At 47.7% G+C, this 19,333-nt stretch overlaps 1 protein-coding gene across 2 annotated transcripts in view; it reads right to left on the bottom strand.

The window, feature by feature from the left end:
• LOC137346244 (major histocompatibility complex class I-related gene protein-like) overlaps positions 1-19,333 on the bottom strand; it is a 56,777-nt gene that overhangs the window by 19,306 nt on the left and 18,138 nt on the right. For both annotated transcript variants that reach the window (XM_068009691.1, XM_068009692.1), the window contains exons 3-4: positions 6,250-6,522; positions 4,656-4,919 (exon numbers count right to left, since the gene is read on the bottom strand). In XM_068009691.1, coding sequence (XP_067865792.1) covers positions 4,656-4,919; positions 6,250-6,522 — 537 coding nt within the window. The remainder of the gene's footprint in view (positions 1-4,655; positions 4,920-6,249; positions 6,523-19,333) is intronic.

A 19,333-nucleotide genomic window follows, 5' to 3' on the forward strand; every position in this document is an offset into this window, starting at 1 on the left:
TTGGAGTTCAATCATCTGAGCTCCAGGACATCACTGCAGGAGTTCCTCAGGGTAGTGTCCTCGGCCCAACCATCTTCAGCTGCTTCATCAATGACCTTCCTTCAATCATGAAGTCAGAAGTGGGGATGTTTGCGGATGATTGCACAATGTTCAGCACCATTCGTGACTCCTCAGATACTGAAGCAGTCCGTGTAGAAATGCAGCAAGACCTGGACAATATCCAGGCTTGGGCTGATAAGTGGCAAGTAACATTCGCGCCACACAAGTGCCAGGCAATGACCATCTCCAACAAGAGAGAATCTAACCATCTCCCCTTGACATTCAAAGACATTACCATCGCTGAATCCCACTATCAACATCCTAGGGGCTACCATTGACCGAAAACTGAACTGGAGTAGCCATATAAATACCGTGGCTACAAGAGCAGGTCAGAGGCTCGGAATCCTGAGGCGAGTAACTCACCTCCTGACTCCCCAAAGCCTGTCCACCATCTACAAGGCACAAGTCAGGAGTGTGATGGAATACTCTCCACTTGCCTGGATGGGTGCAGCTCCAACAACACTCAAGAAGCTCAACACCATCCAGGACAAAGCAGCCTGCTTGATTGGCACCCCATCTACAAATATTCACTCCCTCCACCTCAACGCACAGTAGCAGCAATGTGTACCATCTACAAGATGCACTGCAGCAATGCACCAAGGCTCCTTAGACAGCACCTTCCAAACCTGCGACCTCTACCAACTAGAAGGACAAGGGCAGCAAATACATGGGAACACCACCACCTGCAAGTTCCCCTCCAAGTCACACACCATCCTGACTTGGAACTATATCGCCGTTCCTTCACTGTTGCTGGGTCAAAATCCTGGAACTCCCTTCCTAAAAGCACTGTGGGTCTACCTACCCCAAATGAACTATAGCGGTTCAAGCAGGCAGCTCACCACCACCTTCTCAAGGGCAATTAGGGATGGACAATAAATGCTGGCCTGGCCAGTGACGCCCCCATCCCATGAATGAATAAAAAAAAAGTCCAAATTTGCTGATGATACAAAGTTAGACAGAATTGTAGACAGTCTAGATGATAGCATAAAATTGCAAAGAGATATTGACAGACTAGGTGAGTGGGCAAAACTGTGGCAGATGGATTTCGATGCGGGCAAGTACGAGGTTATCCATTTTGGACCAAAGAAGGATAGAGCAGGGTACTTTCTAAATTGGATGAGGTTAATTACAGTGGATGTCCAAAGAGACTTGGGGTTCAGGTGCATAGATCTTTGCTTAACAAAAAACTATCTCAGATTTAAAATTAGCAACTGTTCCAGCTTCAACTGCTGTTTGTGGGAGAGAGTTCCAAACCTCTACCACCCTTTGCATGAAGAAGTGCTTCCTAACCTCTCTCCTGAATGGTCTGGTCCTAATTTTTAGACTGTGCCCCCTAGTTTTAGAATCTCCAACCCATGGAAATAGTTTATCTTTATCTAGCCTGTCTTTTCCTGTTAATATCTTGAAGACTTCAATCAGATCACTCCTTAACCTTCTAAATTCTAGCGAAAACAGGCCTAATTTGTGTAATCCCTCCTCGTAACGTAACGCAAAGATATTAAGGGATATGGGCCAAAGGTAGGTATATGGAGTTAGGCCATGGATCAGCCATGATTTAATTGAATGGCAGGACAGGCTCGAGGGGCTGAATGGCCTACTCCTGTTCCTAACGTCCTATGTCCTATGTTCCCACAATGAAGTCAGGTCACAAGTTTCTCTGAACCATCATGGATTTGTCCACTAGGTTTCCAGAGGCACCAGCTTTGAGAAATATCACTGTGAAAGTTGTGATTGAGGGTTAATTCAGTTTTTCATTCGATATGGATTGCCAAAAGAAATTCAGTTGGACCAGGGGTCAAATTTCATGTTGGGGTATTTCAAGAGATCACAGTAATTTGTGAGTGAAACAGCTCAAATCGTCTGCGGTTACAAGGTGCTTTGGAAAAGTATCACCAAACCTGCAAAAGTATGATAATGACCTATTGTTCTGAGTATCCTCATGATTGGAATAAGGGGATATCATTTTTATTACTGCCACTAGGGACACACCAAATGAGTCCACTGATTTCAGTCCATTTGAATTGGTCCATGGGCATGAGGTTAGGAGTTCCCTTAAACTCATTAAGGGGAGATTTGTAGCACAGGAAGAGGAAACTACCCTCTTAGATTATGTGTCAGAGTTTCAACAAAGACTCACACAAGTTTATGAGGTGGCAGAGAACATCAAGAACAGCAAACGGAAAGAACAGCTAAGGCACACAGTAATGGCCTGCTATCCGACCCGAACCCAAAGGATGATATAATTGAACCCCGTCAAAGTAGCTGGAGTTCTCCAGTTGTGCTGGCACAAAAGCCAGATGGTTTCAAAAGATTTTGTACTGATTATCAGAAAGTCAATGCAGTAACTAAAACAGACTTTTTATCGAAAACCACAACTTGAGGATTATATTGACAAAGTGGGGAATTCAATCTTTATTCGCAAGATTACTTGCTGAAAAGTTATTGGAACATCCCCTTGACCAACCAAGCTAAAGAAGTTTCTGCCTTTGTGACCCCAGATGGCCTATCTCAGTTTAAGGTCATGCTGTTTACTTAGAAAAATGCACCAGCAACATTTCAAAGGTTGATTAACCATGTGATTGCTGGACGAAGCAATTACATTGTGTACCTGGATGATTTGTGGGTATACAGTGACACTTGGGAGGATCATGTTCTACAGGTTGGAGAAAGCCAATTTGGTAGTGAACTTAGCGAAGTTTGCCAAGCTCAAGGTCGTGGGTCAAGGTCAAGTGTTGCCTAAAGAAGCTAAGGTTCAGGTGATAATAGACATTCCAGTCCCCAAGACAAAACGGGAGACAGTACAATTCCTAGGGATGTGTGGGTTCTGCCAGAAATTCATTCCTAACTTCAGTACAGTAGCTGAACCACTGACAATTTTGTTTAAAATTAAGGATATGAAGGTCCAGTGGACAGAATCCTGTCAAATAGCATTTGAAAAGTTAAAGACCATTTTAATAAATGAACCCATTCTAGCAGCACCAAATTTTGGCAAGCCCTTTACAGTAGTGACTGATGCCAGTGATGTAGGAGTAAGAGCAGTATTACTCCAGGATGATGATACTGCTTTCGAACCACCAGTCATTTCTCCAGAAAACTCAATAAGTACCAGAAGTACTCCATGAGTGAAAAGGAGGCTTTAGGGCTCATTTTGACTCTTCAACATTTTGAAGTATACGTCAATAATGGGCAAGGAGAAATAACTGTTTATACCGGTCATAATCCATTAAGGTTTTTAGAGAAGTTCAAAACCAAGAATGCCAGATTAAGTTGGTGGAGTTTAACGTTGCAACCATTTACCCTAAAGACTGTACATGTTACAGGAAAAAGCAATGTAATTGCCGATGCTCTATTCAGAATTTAAAGAAAGGGTATAATGGAGGAAAGCAACTCAGATATAAAATACTGTTACCGGTGTAAAGAGTTCATAATGTAAATGTTTACAATGTTATATGTTGATAATGTTGTAAAGAAATAATTGCTACAGTAATGAATTTTCTATTTTTTGGGGGGGATGTTATGAACACTGGACTTTGTAGCATTTAACTTTGCAGGTTTTAAAAACTGGGACTTTTAAAAGTTAAGATGGAGTCAGAGATGTCAGGTGACCTCACATCAACTCTGCTTAAAGACATTTTGGTCACCAGGACAAGAACCCAGATCAAAGACCTTTCTGAAAAGCAGTGACTGTAGGGCATTTACCACCTGATGAACAATGGGTTTCACCCTCCCAGATTTTCAGATCGTATACAAGAAGGCAGTGACTCTGAGGATGTAAATACAAGTGGAAATTGGCAACACCAGGAAACAATGAAAAGCCTGGGTGGCTCTGCTGTAGCCAGACTTGTGGACTTTGCAGATTGGAAGAGACAACTGGCTATTGACTTTGATTCTGGATAAATTCAACAGATATTCAGAAGCCACCAGGCTGTAACGAAGACCAGCTGTGGAAGCCTCAGAGAGGAGAGAGAGAGAGAAAACACCTGCTCTCAGAAGACTGATACAACGAAAGGTTGCAAAACTTTAACCTGTTTTGAAAGTTCATGTTAGCGGAGAAGTGAAGACCAACCAGATCACCAGGGATCACCTTATTCACATACAGCCAGGCCGAAAGTGCTGGGAAGAAGTCAGCAAAGAGGACATTGACTTTGAGAAAGGTCTGGGAGATCCAACCCATTGCAACTGGCAGGGGTTTGGGACTTTTAGCAGCAGAGATATCACCATCAAGGAGAATCGTGCAACATATAAGTGTGGTGCGAGGTTTACAAGTGTTTGAATAAATGAATATCTTTCTCTGTAACTTGGGGTATCAGCTACTTACAAAATATTGTTTAGTTAATGGGAATTTTTTTTTAGTTTCGATAAATCTTGCCCTGTAATTCCTGAAATTGCTCTGGGAAGGACATATCTTGTGTTTTACCATTAACGGTCTCACTGAGGTGGAAACACTGTGTATCCTGGGCCTCAGCCTGTCCTGGGCTGGTAGCTCAGCACTGACCCTCCCTCCTGTGCTCCTGCTCTGAGGCTGGGTCCCCTCTAACAGTGAGAGGCAGTCTTACCGTAAATCAGCACCATCATCTCCGTCAGCCCGCTGTGCTCCACCCGACAGGAATACTCAGCCTGGTCTTCCGGATCAAACTCTATCCATTTCCGGATCTGGTAGGTTCTGTCGTGATTGGGTAAAATCCCAGAGGACAGGGTCTCATTGATCATCACTCCATCTCTCCACAGAGTCACCTCGATGGCCTGAGGGTAAAACCCAATGACGACACAGGACAGCCGGTTAGAACCACCCGGACGGGTAAAGGACACAACGGGGGTGACTGAGAGAGAGAGAGAAAAAAGAGGAATCAGTACAAGAACCTCGAGGTTGTGTGTCCCAGAGACCCCCAATTCACCAACTCACACTTCCCCTCATATACCCCCACGACCTCACTCGCCGACACTCAGCCCCTCCCTCCCCCCCACTCGCCGATATTCGGTCCCTCTCTCCCCACCCCCCCCTCACTCGCCGACACTCAGTCCCTCCCTCCCCCCCCTCCCTCACTCGCCGACACTCGGTCCCTCCCCCCCCTCCCTCACTCGCCGACACTCGGTCCCTCCCTCCGCCCCCTCCCTCACTCGCCGACACTCGGTCCCTCCCCCCCTCCCTCACTCGCCAACACAGTCCCTCTCTCCCCCCCCACCTCACTCGCCAACACTCAGTCCCTCCCCCCCTCCCTCACTCGTCGACACTCAGTCCCTCCCTCCCCCCTTCCCTCACTCGTCGACACTCAGTCCCTCCCTCCCCCCCCTCCCTCACACGCCGACACTCGGCCCCTCCCTCCCCCCCACTCGCCGAGAGTCGGTCCCTCTCTCCCCCCACCCCCCCATTCGCTGACACAGTCCCTCCCTCCGCCTCCTCCCTCACTCGCCGACACTCGCCGACACTCGGTCCCTCCCTCCGCCCCCTCCCTCACTCGCCGACACTCGGTCCCTCCGCCCCCTCCCTCACTCGCCGACACTCGGTCCCTCCCCCCTCCCTCACTCGACGACACTCAGTCCCTCCCTCCCCCCTCACTCGCCGACACTCGGCCCCTCCCTCCCCCCCTCACTCAGCGACACTCGGTCCCTCCCCCCCTCCCTCACTCGCCGACACTCGGTCCCTCCCTCCCCCCTCACTCGCCGACACTCGGTCCCTCCCCCCCTCCCTCACTCGCCGACACTCGGTCCCACCCTCCCCCCCTCCCTCACTCGCCGACACTCGGCCCCTCCCTCCCCCCCACTCGCCGAGAGTCGGTCCCTCTCTCCCCCCCCCCCCTCACTCGCCGACACAGTCCCTCCCTCCGCCCCCTCCCTCACTCGCCGACACTCGGTCCCTCCCCCCCCTCCCTCACTCGCCGACACTCGGTCCCTCCCCCCCCTCCCTCACTCGCCGACACTCGGTCCCTCTCTCCCTCCCCTCACTCGCCGACACAGTCCCTCCCTCCGCCCCCTCCCTCACTCGCCGACACTCGGTCCCTCCCTCCCCCCCTCACTCGCCGACACTCAGTCCCTCCCTCACTCGCCGACACTCAGTCCCTCCCCCCCTCCCTCACTCGCCGACACTCAGTCCCTCCCTCCCCCCCTCACTCGCCGACATTCAGTCCCTCCCTCCCTCCCCCCCTCACTCACCGACTCTCAGTTCTTGCTGTCCGTACTGCAGGTATTTCCTCAGCCACTCAATACACTCCTCCTCCAGGTAATTCTTCCACTGGTGGGCTGTCACCATGTCCTGGTTCCACCTGTTTTTGATGCTCTCCGCCCATTGGACCGGTGTCACCCACACCATGTGATCCCTGTCAAAGCTCATGAGGTCTCGTCCATCCCATCCCCTCTGGACAAACCCAGTGCTGGTCCCATCATCCCGCAAGTCACAGCCGGTCAGCATCTGGTACATGTGGGTCCCTGTCAATCAGACACACACAGCCAATCAGACCCAGTCCCAATGGGAGACCCTGACCATCTCACGCTCAGCCAATCTGAAATAAAACAAAGAAATGCTGGAAATACTCAGCAGGTCTGGCAGCATCTGTGCAGAGAGAAGCAGAGTTAACGTTTCAGGTCAGTGACCTTTCATCAGAACTGGCAAATATTAGAAATGTAAAAGGTTTCAAGCAAGTAAAGTGGGGGTTGGGGCAAGAGATAACAAAAGAGAAAGTAATGATCGGACAAGGTCACAGAATAAATGGCCAGAAGGTCATGGAGGAAAGGCAATCGGTATGTTAATGGTGTGCTGAAAGACAAAGTGTTAGTACAGAGAGGGTGTGAATAGACTGTAAAGCACAAAGCACTCCAAGCACAAACATTAAAAAACATTTTAAAGAAACAAAACAGTGGGTAAGTACAGTGGAAACAAACTAAACAAATTGAAAAACCAAAAATTAAATAACCAAATAAAAAAGGAAAAAGAAAAAAGAAAAAAATAGAAAAAATAACTAAGCATAAAAAGCTCGGGGGCATGCTCACGGACTGAGCGGAGGTGTTCCGCAAAGCGGTCACCCAATGTTCGTTTGGTCTCCCCAGTGTAGGGAGACCACATTGTGAGCAGCGAATACAGTATACTACATTGAAAGTACAACAAGTAAATCGCTACTTCACCTGAAAGGAGTGTTTGGGGACTGGGATAGTGAGGAGAGAGGAGGTAAATGGGCAGGTATTACACCTCCTGCGATTGCAGGGGAAGGTGCCATGGGACGGGGACGAGGTGGTGGGGGTAATGGAGGAGTGGACCACGGTGTCACAGAGGGAACGATCCCTTCGGAACGCTGACAGGGGAAGGGAGGGGAAGATGCGTTTGGTAGTGGCATCATGTCGGATGTGGCTGAAATGGCGGAGGCTGATGGGGTGGAAATTGAGGACAAGGGGAACCCTGTCACGGTTCTGGGAGGGAGGGGATGGGGTGAGGGTAGAGGTGCGGGAAATGGGACGGACACGGTTGAGGGCTCTGTCAACCACAGTGGGGGGTAATCCTCGGTTGAGGAAAAAGGAAGACATATCAGAAGTGCTGTCATGGAAGGTAGCATCATCAGAGCAGATGCGTCCGAGATGGAGAAACTGGGAGAATGGAATGGAGTCCTTACAGGAGGCAGGGTGTGAAGAAGTGTAGTCAAGGTAGCTGTGGGAGTCGGTGGGCTTATAATGAATATTCGTAGACAGCCTAGCCCCAGAGATGGAGATAGAGAAGTCGAAGAAGGGAAGTGTCAGAGATGGATCATGTAAAGGTGAGAGAAGGGTGGAAATTAGACGCAAAGTTAATGAAGTTTTCTAGTTCCGGGTGGGAACAGGAAACGGCACCGATACAGTCATCAATGTACTGGAAAAAGAGTTGGGGGAGGGGGGCCTGAGTAGGACAGGAACAAGGAATGTTCGACATATCCCACAAAAATTCAGGCATAACTAGGACCCATGTGAGAAACCCATAGCAACACCTTTTACTTGAAGGAAGTGAGAGGAGTTGAAGGAGAAGTTGTTCAATGTGAGAACGAGTTCAGCCAGGTGGAGGAGGGTGGTGGTGGATGGGGACTGGTTGGGCCTCTGTTCAAGGAAGAAGCGGAGAGCCCTCAAACCATCCTGGTGGGGGATGGAGGTGTAGAGCGATTGGACACCCATAGTGAAGAGGTGGTGAGGGCCAGGAAACTGGGGTCAGAAGAGTTATGAATGTTGGTGGGAAGAGACTACAGGAGAAAAGATAGAGTCAAGATAGGAAGAAATAAGTTCTGCGGGGCAGGAGCAGGCTGACACAAAGGGTCTGCCAGGACAGTCCTGTTTGTGGATTTTGGGAAGGAGGTAGAAGCGAGCGGTCCAGGGTTGTGGGACTATGAGGTTGGAAGCTGTAGAGGGAAGATCTTCAGAGGAGATGAGGTCAATGACAGTCCTGTGGACAGTAGCCTGATGTTCGGTGGTGGGGTCATATTCCAGGAGGAGGTAGGAAGAAGTGTCTGAGAGTTGGCGCTGAGCCCCAGCAAGGTAGATGTTGGTATGCCATACAACAACAGCACCACCTCTTATCTGCAGGTTTGATGACAATCTCGGGGTTAGACCTGAGAGAACAGAGTGTGGCAAGTTCAGAGGGGGGCAGGTTAGAGTGAGTGAGGGGGGCAGAAAAATTGAGATGGCCGATGTCTCGCTGACAGTTTTCAATGAAAAGATCAAGAAAGGGTAAGAGACCAGAAGGAGGGATACAGGTAGAGGGGGACTGCTGGAGGTGGGTGAATGGGTCTGCTGATCAGGGGGAGGGCACCTAGTCAAAGAAGTGACGGAGTCAAAGGCGACGGAAGAAGTGCTCAACATCATGCCGAGCACGGAATTCATTGAGGGTGGGGGCGTAAGGGGAGAAAACTGAGACCTTTGCTGAGTACAAAATGTTCAGCGTCAGAGAGGGGGAGGTCAGAGGGTATCGTGAATACACGGCAAGGAGTCAGATCAGAAGGGTTGGGTTAAGAGGTAAGTGAAGGGGAAGAAGGATCTGGAGGGGCATTAGTCCCCATCAGCTGCTGGAGTCTATGTTCCTTGACACCTGAAAGGAAGAAAAAAAGTTTTTTGTTAATGTGTTGGATGAGACAAAGGATGAAATGAAACTGCAGAGTCGAACAGCTCCGAGATAAGAGGCAGTGCTGCTGGAGAGAGAGGTCCAGTGTGTGCATGTGGTGGCGCATAGCACGGAGTGTGGATCTTAGGATGCAGCAAGAACAGCAGTCCGAGGAACATTGTATTTCTCGGAGATATCTGTAATCCTGGGTGGATTCAAAACACGAAGGATGAATCTTCAGTTGGAAACCACGTGGAATAAGTTGGAGCCGGAGATAGTCACTGAGGAAGGAGATGTGGCTGTGAAAATAGGTTTGGTGGATACTTTATCAAACACCAGGAGGGAAATAGAAAGCAATGAAAGTGAACAAGGTAAAAGAGACAAATTAGCCAATGAGACCCAGTCCCACTGGGAGATCCCGCCCACCATACACAGCCAATCAGACCTAGTCCCACTGGGAGGCCCCGCCCACCATACGCAGCCAATCAGACCCAGTCCCACTGGGAGATCCCGCCCACCATACACAGCTAATCAGACCCAGTCCCACTGGGAGATCCCGCCCACCATACACAGCCAATCAGACCCAGTCCCACTGGGAGATCCCGCCCACCATACACAGCCAATCAGACCCAGTCCCACTGGGAGGCCCCGCCCACCATACACAGCTAATCAGACCCAGTCCCACTGGGAGATCCCGCCCACCGTACACAGCCAATCAGACCCAGTCCCACTGGGAGATCCCGCCCACCATACACAGCCAATCAGACCCAGTCCCACTGGGAGATCCCGCCCACCATACACAGCCAATCAGACCCAGTCCCACTGGGAGGCCCCGCCCACCATACACAGCTAATCAGACCCAGTCCCACTGGGAGATCCCGCCCACCGTACACAGCCAATCAGACCTAGTCCCACTGGGAGATCCCGCCCACCATACACAGCCAATCAGACCCAGTCCCACTGGGAGGCCCCGCCCAACATACGCAGCCAATCAGACCCAGTCCCACTGGGAGATCCCGCCCACCATACACAGCCAATCAGACCCAGTCCCACTGGGAGACTCCACCCACACTGCCTGGAATACATCACCTGGGGAACTGGGGGTATTAAAGAGGTCCCAATCTGAACCCAATTTGTGTATTTAAAAGGACACCTGCTACTGGATCTGTAAAAAGAAACAGGCCCTGGTAAACCAATCTGTAAAAGTAAAGAAACGCAATCTAAATATTTAAAGAGAACTTGGATGCTGATCTGTCTATTGAAAAGGACACCCCTGAAATCTGATCCGTGTATTTAAAGCAACACTCCCCCACATCCAAACTCTGGTCTCTATATTTAAAGGAACAGCTCACCACCACCTTCTCAAGGGCAATTAGGGATGGGCAATAAATGCTGGCCTAGCCTGTGACGCCCACATCTTCTGAACAAATAAAAAAAACACACTGCCCTGACCCCGGACCTGGTTCTGTGTATTTAAAGGAACACTCCCCTATCTACCTGGAGGGAGTTGGGAGATGCGGTGGACCTGCGAAGAACCAACTACCAGTGAGCATATAAAGTGAGACCCAGCTCGGGGTCTTCACCTACCTGGAGGAAGTTGGGAGAGGTGGCGGACCTGTGAGGAACCTGGAGCGTATAAAGCGAGACCCAGGCTCAGTGTCTTCACCTACCTGGAGGGAGCCGGGAGAGGTGGCGGACCTGCGAAGAGCCAACTATATGCCGGAGTTCGAAAAAAAAAAACACCTCGACTTACCTGGGAGCGGAGCGGCGACTGGCGGACTTGAGAGGAAGCTGATCAGGAGCGGCGGCAGGCTATAAATAAAGAATGAGGCTCGAGGTCCTTACTTACCTGGGAACGGAGCGGCGACTGGCTCCCTGTGCCTCTCTGTGCCGGTGCACGATGAGACTCGAAAGAGGGAAAAAGACTGACAGTGACATCACGGGAAATGTGCAAGGTGATTGGTTGGTTAAGGAACAGCTGTTAGTGCATTTAAATAGCTTAAAAAAGGGAAAGTTGTTTTTTTGTTTGAAAAAAGACCTCAAATGATAAAGTGAATACTACTAGTGTGTTTTTTTTAATTAGTGTAATTTAGATTGTAGGGGTAGTGTTTGGAGTAGAACAAGGCCCCTAGTGTAATCAGTACTTTTTTAAAGGGAGTAACTAATTAATCTGAGGGTAAGTCCTGACAGGAGAGCTCAGCCCCGTGATATGCTCCTCCTGTGCTATGTGTGAAATCAGGGACGCTTCCAGTCTCCCTGACGACCATGTGTGCAGTAAGTGTATCCATCTGCAGCTACTAGCAACCCGCATTACGGAGCTGGAGCTGTGGGTGGATTCACTGTGGAGCATCCGCGATGCTGAGGACGTCGTGGATAGCACGTTTAGTGAGGTGGTCACACTGCAGGTAATGGCTGCACAGGCAGAAAAGGGATGGGTGACCACCAGGGGGACTAGTAGGTGCAGACAGGTAGTGCAGGAGTCCCCTGTGGCCATCCTCCTCTCAAACAGATATACCGCTTTGGATACTGTTGGGGGAGATGGCCTCCCAGGGGAAAGCAGCAACAGCCAGGTTCGTAGCACCACGGAGGGCTCTGCTGCACAGGAGGTGAGGAAAAGGGGTGGAAGAGCTATAGTGATAGGAGATTCTATCATAAGGGGTGCAGATAGGCGTTTCTGTGGCTACAAATGTGACTCCAGGACGGTATGTTGCCTTCCTGGTGCTAGGGTCAAGGATGTCTCAGAGCGGACACAGGACATTCTGAAGGGAGAGGGTGAACAGTCAGAGGTCATGGTTCACATTGGTACCAACGACATAAGTAAAAAGAGGGCTGAGGCCCTGAAACAAGAATTTAGGGAGGTAGGTAGCAGATTAAAAAGCAGGACCTCAAAGGTTGTCATCTCTGGATTACTCCCAGTACCACGTGATGATGAGTATAGGAATAGGAGGATAGAGCAGATGAATGCGTGGCTTATGAGATGGTGCAGGAGGGACGGTTTTAGTTTTCTGGATCACTGGGTCTGTATCTGGCAAAACTGGGACCTGTACAAGTTGGATGGGTTGTACCTGAACTGGAACGGGGCCAACATCCTTGCTGGGAGGTTTGCTGGTGCTGTTGGTTGGGGGGGGTTAAATTAATTTGGCAGGGAGATGGGATACAGAGTGGAGGTACAGTAGGGGGTGATGCTCAGTCAAATATAGAAGAGAAACTGAGTCAGTCTGGAAGGCAGAGCAAATATAAACCTGTTAAGGCACAAGTGAAAAATGCAAGGCTGGATTGCATCTATTTTAATGCAAGGAGTCTGACGAGTAAGGCAGATGAATTGAGGACATTGATTCGCACATGGGATTATGATATTGTTGCCATCACAGAGACACGGTTGAGGGTGGAGCAGGACTGGCAACGCAATATTCCAGGGTATAGAATCTTCAGGCATGACAGGGGAGGGGATAAAAGAGGAGGTGGTATTGCACTGTTGATCAAGGAGCCAATTACTGCAGTAAGGAGGGATGATATCTTGGAAGGTTCCTCAAATGAGGTCATTTGGGTAGAACTTATAAACAAAAAGGGGGAAATCACTTGGCTGGGTGTGTACTAGAGGCCTCCAAACAGTCAGGAGGAGATAGAGGAGCAGGCAAATCTCAGAGAGGTATAATAATAGTAGGGGATTTCAACTTCCCCAATATTAACTGGGATAGTCTTAGTGCAAAAGGCTTAAAGAGGGCGAAATTCTTAAAATGCATACAGGAGAGCTTTTTGAGCCAGTATGTAGAAAGTCGTACAAGAGCAGGGGCAGTACTGGACCTAATCCTAGGGAATGAAGCCAGACAATTGGTAGAAGTGTCAGTTGGAGAGCATTTTGGAGATAGTGACCATAACTCTAAGGTTTAAGGTCGTTATGGAAAAGAACAAAGATGGACCAGAAATAAAGGTACTGAATTGGGGGAAGGCCAATTTCAATATGATAAAACAGGATCTGGCCAAAGTGGACTGGGAGCAGCTACTTGTAGGAAAGTCTACATCACATCAGTGGGAGTCATTCAAAGAGGAAATAGTGAGAGTCCAGAGCCAACAACATGTACCCGTTAAGGTGAAGGGTAGGACCATCAAGTCCAGGGAACCCTGGATGTCAAGGGATACAGAGCATTGAATCAGGAAAAAAAAGGAGGTTTATGGCAGATCCCAAGCGCTGAAAACAGCGGAGGCACTAGAGGAGTATAGAAAGTGTAGGATACACTTAAAAAAGTAATTAGGAGAGCGAAGAGAGAGCATGAAAAAACACTGGTGGGCAAGATAAAGAAAAATCTCAAGGCATTTTATAAGTATATTAAGGGCAAGAGGATAACCAGGGAAAGAGTAGGACAAAAGTAGGGACCAAAGTGGCAATCTGTGTGTGGAGCTAGAGGTCATAGGTGAGGTTTTAAATGATTAACTCTGTGTTCACTATGAAGAAGGACAATGTAGGTGTAGAGATTAAGGAGGGGGATTGTGATCGACTTGAACATATTAGCATTGAAAGGAAGGAAGTATTAGATGTTTTAGCAGGCTTAAAGGTAGATAAATCCCCAGGCCCAGATGAGATGTATGTCAGGCTGTTATGTGAGGCAAGGGAGGAGATAGCAGGGGATCTGACACAAATTTTCAATTCCTCTCTGGCCACAGGAGAGGTACCAGAGGACTGCGAATGTGGTAGCATTATTCAAGAAGGGTAGTAGGGATAAACCAGGTAATTACAGGCTGGTGTGTCTAACATCAGTGGTTGGGAAAAAATTGGAAAAATTTCTGAGGGACAGGATTAATCTCCACTTGGAGAGACAAGGATTAATCAGGGATCATCAGCATGGCTTTGTCAGGGGGAGATCATGTCTAACAAACTTGATTGAATTTACCGAGGCACTGACTAGATGTGTAGATGAGGGCAAAGCAGTTGATGTAGTCTACTTGGACTTCAGTAAGGCTTTTGATAAGGTACTGCATGGGAGATTGGTTAAGAAGGTAAGAGCCCATGAGATCCAGGGCAATTTGGCAAAGTGGATCCAAAACTAGCTTCGTGGCAGGAGGCAGAGGCTGATGGTCGAGGGTTGTTTTTGCGAATGGAAGCCTGTGACCAGTGGTGTACCACAGGGATCGGTGCTGGGACCCTTGCTGTTTGTAGTGTATATTAATGATTTAGATGTGAATATCAGAGGTATGATCAGTAAGTTCGCAGATGAGACAAAAATTGGTGGTGTCACAAATAGTGAGGAGGAAAGCCTTAGATTACAGGATGATATAGATGGGCTGGTAAGATGGGCGGAGCAGTGGCAAATGGAATTTAATCCTGAGAAGTGTGAGGTGATACATTTTGGGAGGACTAACAAGTCGAAGGACTATACAATGGATAGTAGGACCCTGGAAAGTACTGCGGGTCAGAGGGACCTTGGTTTACTTGTCCATAGTTCACTGAAGCAGCAGCACAGGTAGATAAAGGTGGTTAGGAAGGCATATGGGACACTTGCCTTTATCAGCCGAGGCATAGAATATAACAGCAGGGAGGTTATGGAGCTGTATAAAACGTTAGTTAGGACACATCTGGAGTACTGTGTACAGTTCTGGTCACCACACTATAGGAAGGATGTGATTGCACTGGAGAGGGTGCAGAGGAGATTCACCAGGATGTTGCCTGGGCTGGAGCATTTCAGCTATGAAGAGAGACTGAAAAGGCGAGGGTTGTTTTCCTTAGAGCACAGAAGGCCGAGGGGGGACATGATTGAGGGATACAAAATTATGAGGGGCATTGATAGGATAGATAGGAAGAAACTTTTTCCCTTAGCAGAGGGATCAATAACCAGGGGACACAGATTTAAGATAAGGGGCAGGAGGTTTAGAGGGTATTTGAGGAAATTTTTTTCACCCAGAGGGTGGTTGGAATCTGGAACACACTGCCTGAAGAGATGGTAGAGGCAGGAACCCTCACAACATTTAAGAAGCATTTTGATGAGCACTTGATACGCCATAGCATACAAGGCTACGGGTCAAGTGCTGGAAAATGGGATTAGAATAGTTAGGTGCTTGATGGCTTGCATGGACACGATGGGCTGAAGGGCCTGTTTCTGTGCTGTATAACTCTGACTCTATGACATCAGAGGAAAGTCGTGAGTTGATTGGCTGGTGAGTATTGCTGCTTAGGGATTAAGTTTAAACAACAGAGTTTAAATCATTATACATTTTAAGTATTAATCACAAGTAGCAAGTGAGTAGCTGCTGAGTCTTGTCTTTTATTTTTAAATAAGCTTTATAACTATTGGTGAGGTTAATTCTACTATTGAGAACATTTTAGTATTGGTAGGATGTATTAATAATGGTAAGGTTTATCAGTATTGGTAGTTTATTATTAGTAATGGTAAGCTTATTATTACTATTGGTAATGTTTATTACTATTGGTAGTGCTGACCCTCATACTAGGGTGTCAACTGACGTGGTGGGCAAAAGACACCTGCATGAGATACTTCGTATAAACACTTTTATTGATACTTAGATCGCTTATCTGCTGTTAATTCACTTGTTAAACGACTTGTTACTTGTTGCAATAAATCACAAGACCCATGGTTTGGACTTAAATATTACCCATTGCGAGGAGAGGTGATCAGTCTCCCTCTGATGGGTTCACTTCATTGAGTGGACTCAGGGTTCCCTTTCCTTGCAGGTCTTCTTCCCTTTAGTTGTTCCCAGCCTCGAGAATGTTCTTAGTCATGTACACCCATAACTTGGATTCAGTTTTAATTGCAACAAAAAAAAACAAAATACATCTGCTGGCCTTGTCCTTCTTATCCGTCCATGTCTAGCAGCCTTCACAACCTCTCACAGTCTCCTTCAGAGCACATCTTCTCACACCCTGCCTGTTCAGCAGGCTGGGTTCGTTGAACTGCAATTGCAGCTATTTCACAGTTCTTGTCCTTGTGTAAGTAAGGCTGGCTATTTTCCTCTTCATGCTCTGTAGATGCTTAGCTGTTAGCCATCCGGCTACAGTAGCGTTTATTACTACTGGTAAGGTTTATTAGTATTAGTAGTAGCAGGTCTTATTAGTAGCATGGTTTAATTGTAGTACCAAGGTTTCTTATCTAACAGACAGAGGAATGGCAGGGTTGCTCCAACCTCTGGAGTGCACATCCTGTGCTGTGTGAGAACTCCAGGACAATTCCCAAGTCCTGGAAAACCATATGTGCAGGAATTGTCATCAGTTGCAGAGCTTGAGATTTGGTTTTCAGAACTTAAACACCAGCTATCGTCACTGCGGAGCATCCGTGAGGTTGAGGGCTTTGTGGATAGCACATTTATAGATGTGGTCACCCCGCAGCTTAACAGAATGCGGGAAGAGAGGGAATGGGTGACCGCCAGACAGTCAAGAAGAAACAGGCAGATAGTGAAGGAGACCCCTGAATGCATCTCACTCTCCAACCAGTATTCAGTTCTGAATACTCATGTGAGTGATGGTTCACCTGGGCAGTGCAGCCAGAGCCAAGGCCATGGCACCAGCAGTGGCTCAGCTGCACAGGGGAGCACAAGGAAGCAATAGTGATAAGAGATTCAATAGTCAGGGGAACAGACAGCAGATGTGAATCCAGGATAGTGTGTTGCCTCCCTGGTGCCAGGATCAAGGATGTCAGTGGCTGCAGAGCACTCTGAGGGGAGAGGGTGAACAACCAGCAGTCATGGTTCATATCGGTAACAGAATTTAGTGAGCTAAGAAATTAGCAAGCAGGACCTCAAAATTAGTAATCTCCAGATTGCTCCCAGTGCCACGTGCAAGTGAATATAGAAATAGGAGGATAGTGAAGATGAATGCATGGCTGGAAAGATGGTGCAAGAGGGAGGGCTTTAGATTCCTGGGACACTGGGACCAGTTCCGGAGAAGGTGGGACCTGTAAAGACTGGGTGGGTTGCATCTGAACAGAGCTGAGACAAATTTCCTAGCGGGGCGATTTGCTGGTGCTATTGGGGAGAGTTTAAACTAACTTGGCAGGACTGTGGGAACAGGGAGATAATACAAGAAAGGACACCAAGGTGCACAGAAAATTGAAAGAGACCGATAGCATTAGAGTAGGAAATAGAAAAGTATTAGGTGATGTCAGAGTGAGAGTGTTAGACAGTACTAGATCATAGAGTCATTTACGGCACAGAAGGAGGCCATTCGGCCCATCCGTAAGGTTGAGAGCTTTGTGGATAGCACATTTATAGATGTGGTCATCCCGCAGTTTAACAGTGTGTAGGAAGAGAGGGAATGGGTGACCGCCAGACAGTCTTCTCTCCATGGAGCTATGCAGTCAGTCCCACTCCCCTGCTCAATCCCCATTGCCCTGCAAGTCTATTTCTCTCAGGTGGCCATCCGACTTCCTCTTGAAGTCATTGATCGTCTCCGCTTCCATCACCCTTGTGGGCAGCAAATTCCAGGTCATTACCACCCGCCGGGGAAAAAGTGCTTCCTCATATTTTCCCTGCATCTTTTACCCAGAACCTTCAATCTGTGTCCCCTAGTTATTGTACCATTAGTTAATGGGAACAGTTTTGCGTCTAAGCCTGTCATAATCTTGTCTACTTCTAGAAAATCTCCCTTCAACCTCCTTTGTTCCAAGGAGAACAAACCCAGCTTTTCCAACCTGATATTGTAACTACAATCCTCCATCCCTGGAACCATTCTGGTAAATCTCCTCTGCACCCTCTCAAGGACACTCACATCCTCCTTGAAGTGTGATAACCAGAACTGGACAGGATACTCCAGTTGGGGCTTAACCAGAGCTTTATAAAGGTTCAGCACAACTTCCCTGCTTTTATACTCAATGCCTCTGTTTATGAAGACCAAGATCTCATCTGCTTAGAGAAGGGAGTAATTCCATATTGGGTGGGAGTGGACTGAAAAGGACTGTAAAGAATGCAAAGACAGGATTACAATGCATATGTGTAAACGCACAAAGTGTGGTGAAGCACAAATAGCAGTCTGGGAATGTGATGTAGTGGCAAGAACAGAAACATGGCTTACAAATGGCGGGGTCTGAGTGCTCAATATACAAGGATATAAAATGTTCAGCAAAGATAGAGAAGGAAAGAAGGGAGGTGGGGTGGCAGTCCTGATTAGGGAAGATATTGCAATGCTGGAAAAGGAGGATGTATTGAAGGGGTAAGGACAGAGTCCATTTGGTTAGAGTTGAGGAGCAAAAAAGGCTATGATAACAGTACTTGGAGTATTGTATAGTGAGCGAGAAAGTTAGAGGAGCAAATCTGCAGGGACATAACAGAGATGGACAATAACTATAGAGTGGAGATATTGGGGGACTTTAATTACCCAAATTTCAATTGGGATAATTTTAAAGGGTAAGGGAGGGGGGGGGGGGAAAAGGGGGAGGAATTTCTAAAATGTGTTCAGGAGAACTTCAGTGATCAGTATGCTCACAGCCCAACTAGAAAAGAGGCATGCTGGATCTGGTGCTGGGGAATGAGGTGGGCCAAGTGGACCAATTGTTTGTGGGGGAGCAATTGGGAAAGAGTGATCATCGTATCATTAGGTTTAGACCAGTGATGGAGAAAAGCAAGGAACAAAATAGAATGTTGAGATTGGAAGAAGCTGATTTCAATGGGATGAGAAGGGATCTAACCAGGAAAAATTGAACCAAAGACTGACAGGAAGAGCTGTATCGGAACAATGAATTATCTTTAAGGAACAGATGCTTCAGGTACGGGCTAGGAACATTCCAACATGGGTGAAAGGTAAAGGAACCAAAAACAGGCAGGCATGCTTGGATGACAAGGGAGATAGAGATGATGATGAAACAAAACAAGAGGGTGTGTGATACATGTCAGCTGAACTCATCAAGTGAGAGCCAGGCCATGTACAATAAGTTGAGAAGGGAGGTGAAGAGGAAAATAAGATTGGCAAATAGGGAATATGAAAATAGAATGGAGTCAACATAAAAGGGAACCCAAAAATCTTCTACCAACATGTAAATCGTAAGCGTGTAGTAAGAGGTGTTGGGAGGCCTAAGAGGGACAAAGAGGGTAATATATGCTGAGAGGCGCAGGACAGGACTAACATACTTAATGAGCACTTGTATCAGTGTTCACTAAGGAAATGGAGGCTGACAAATTATCAGTAGAAGCAGAGAGAGTAGAGGCAATGGATATGGTAATAATTGAAAGGGGGAAGGTACTAAAAAG

This window comes from Heterodontus francisci, chromosome 29 (assembly GCF_036365525.1).
Source record: "Heterodontus francisci isolate sHetFra1 chromosome 29, sHetFra1.hap1, whole genome shotgun sequence".
NCBI lineage: Eukaryota > Metazoa > Chordata > Chondrichthyes > Heterodontiformes > Heterodontidae > Heterodontus > Heterodontus francisci.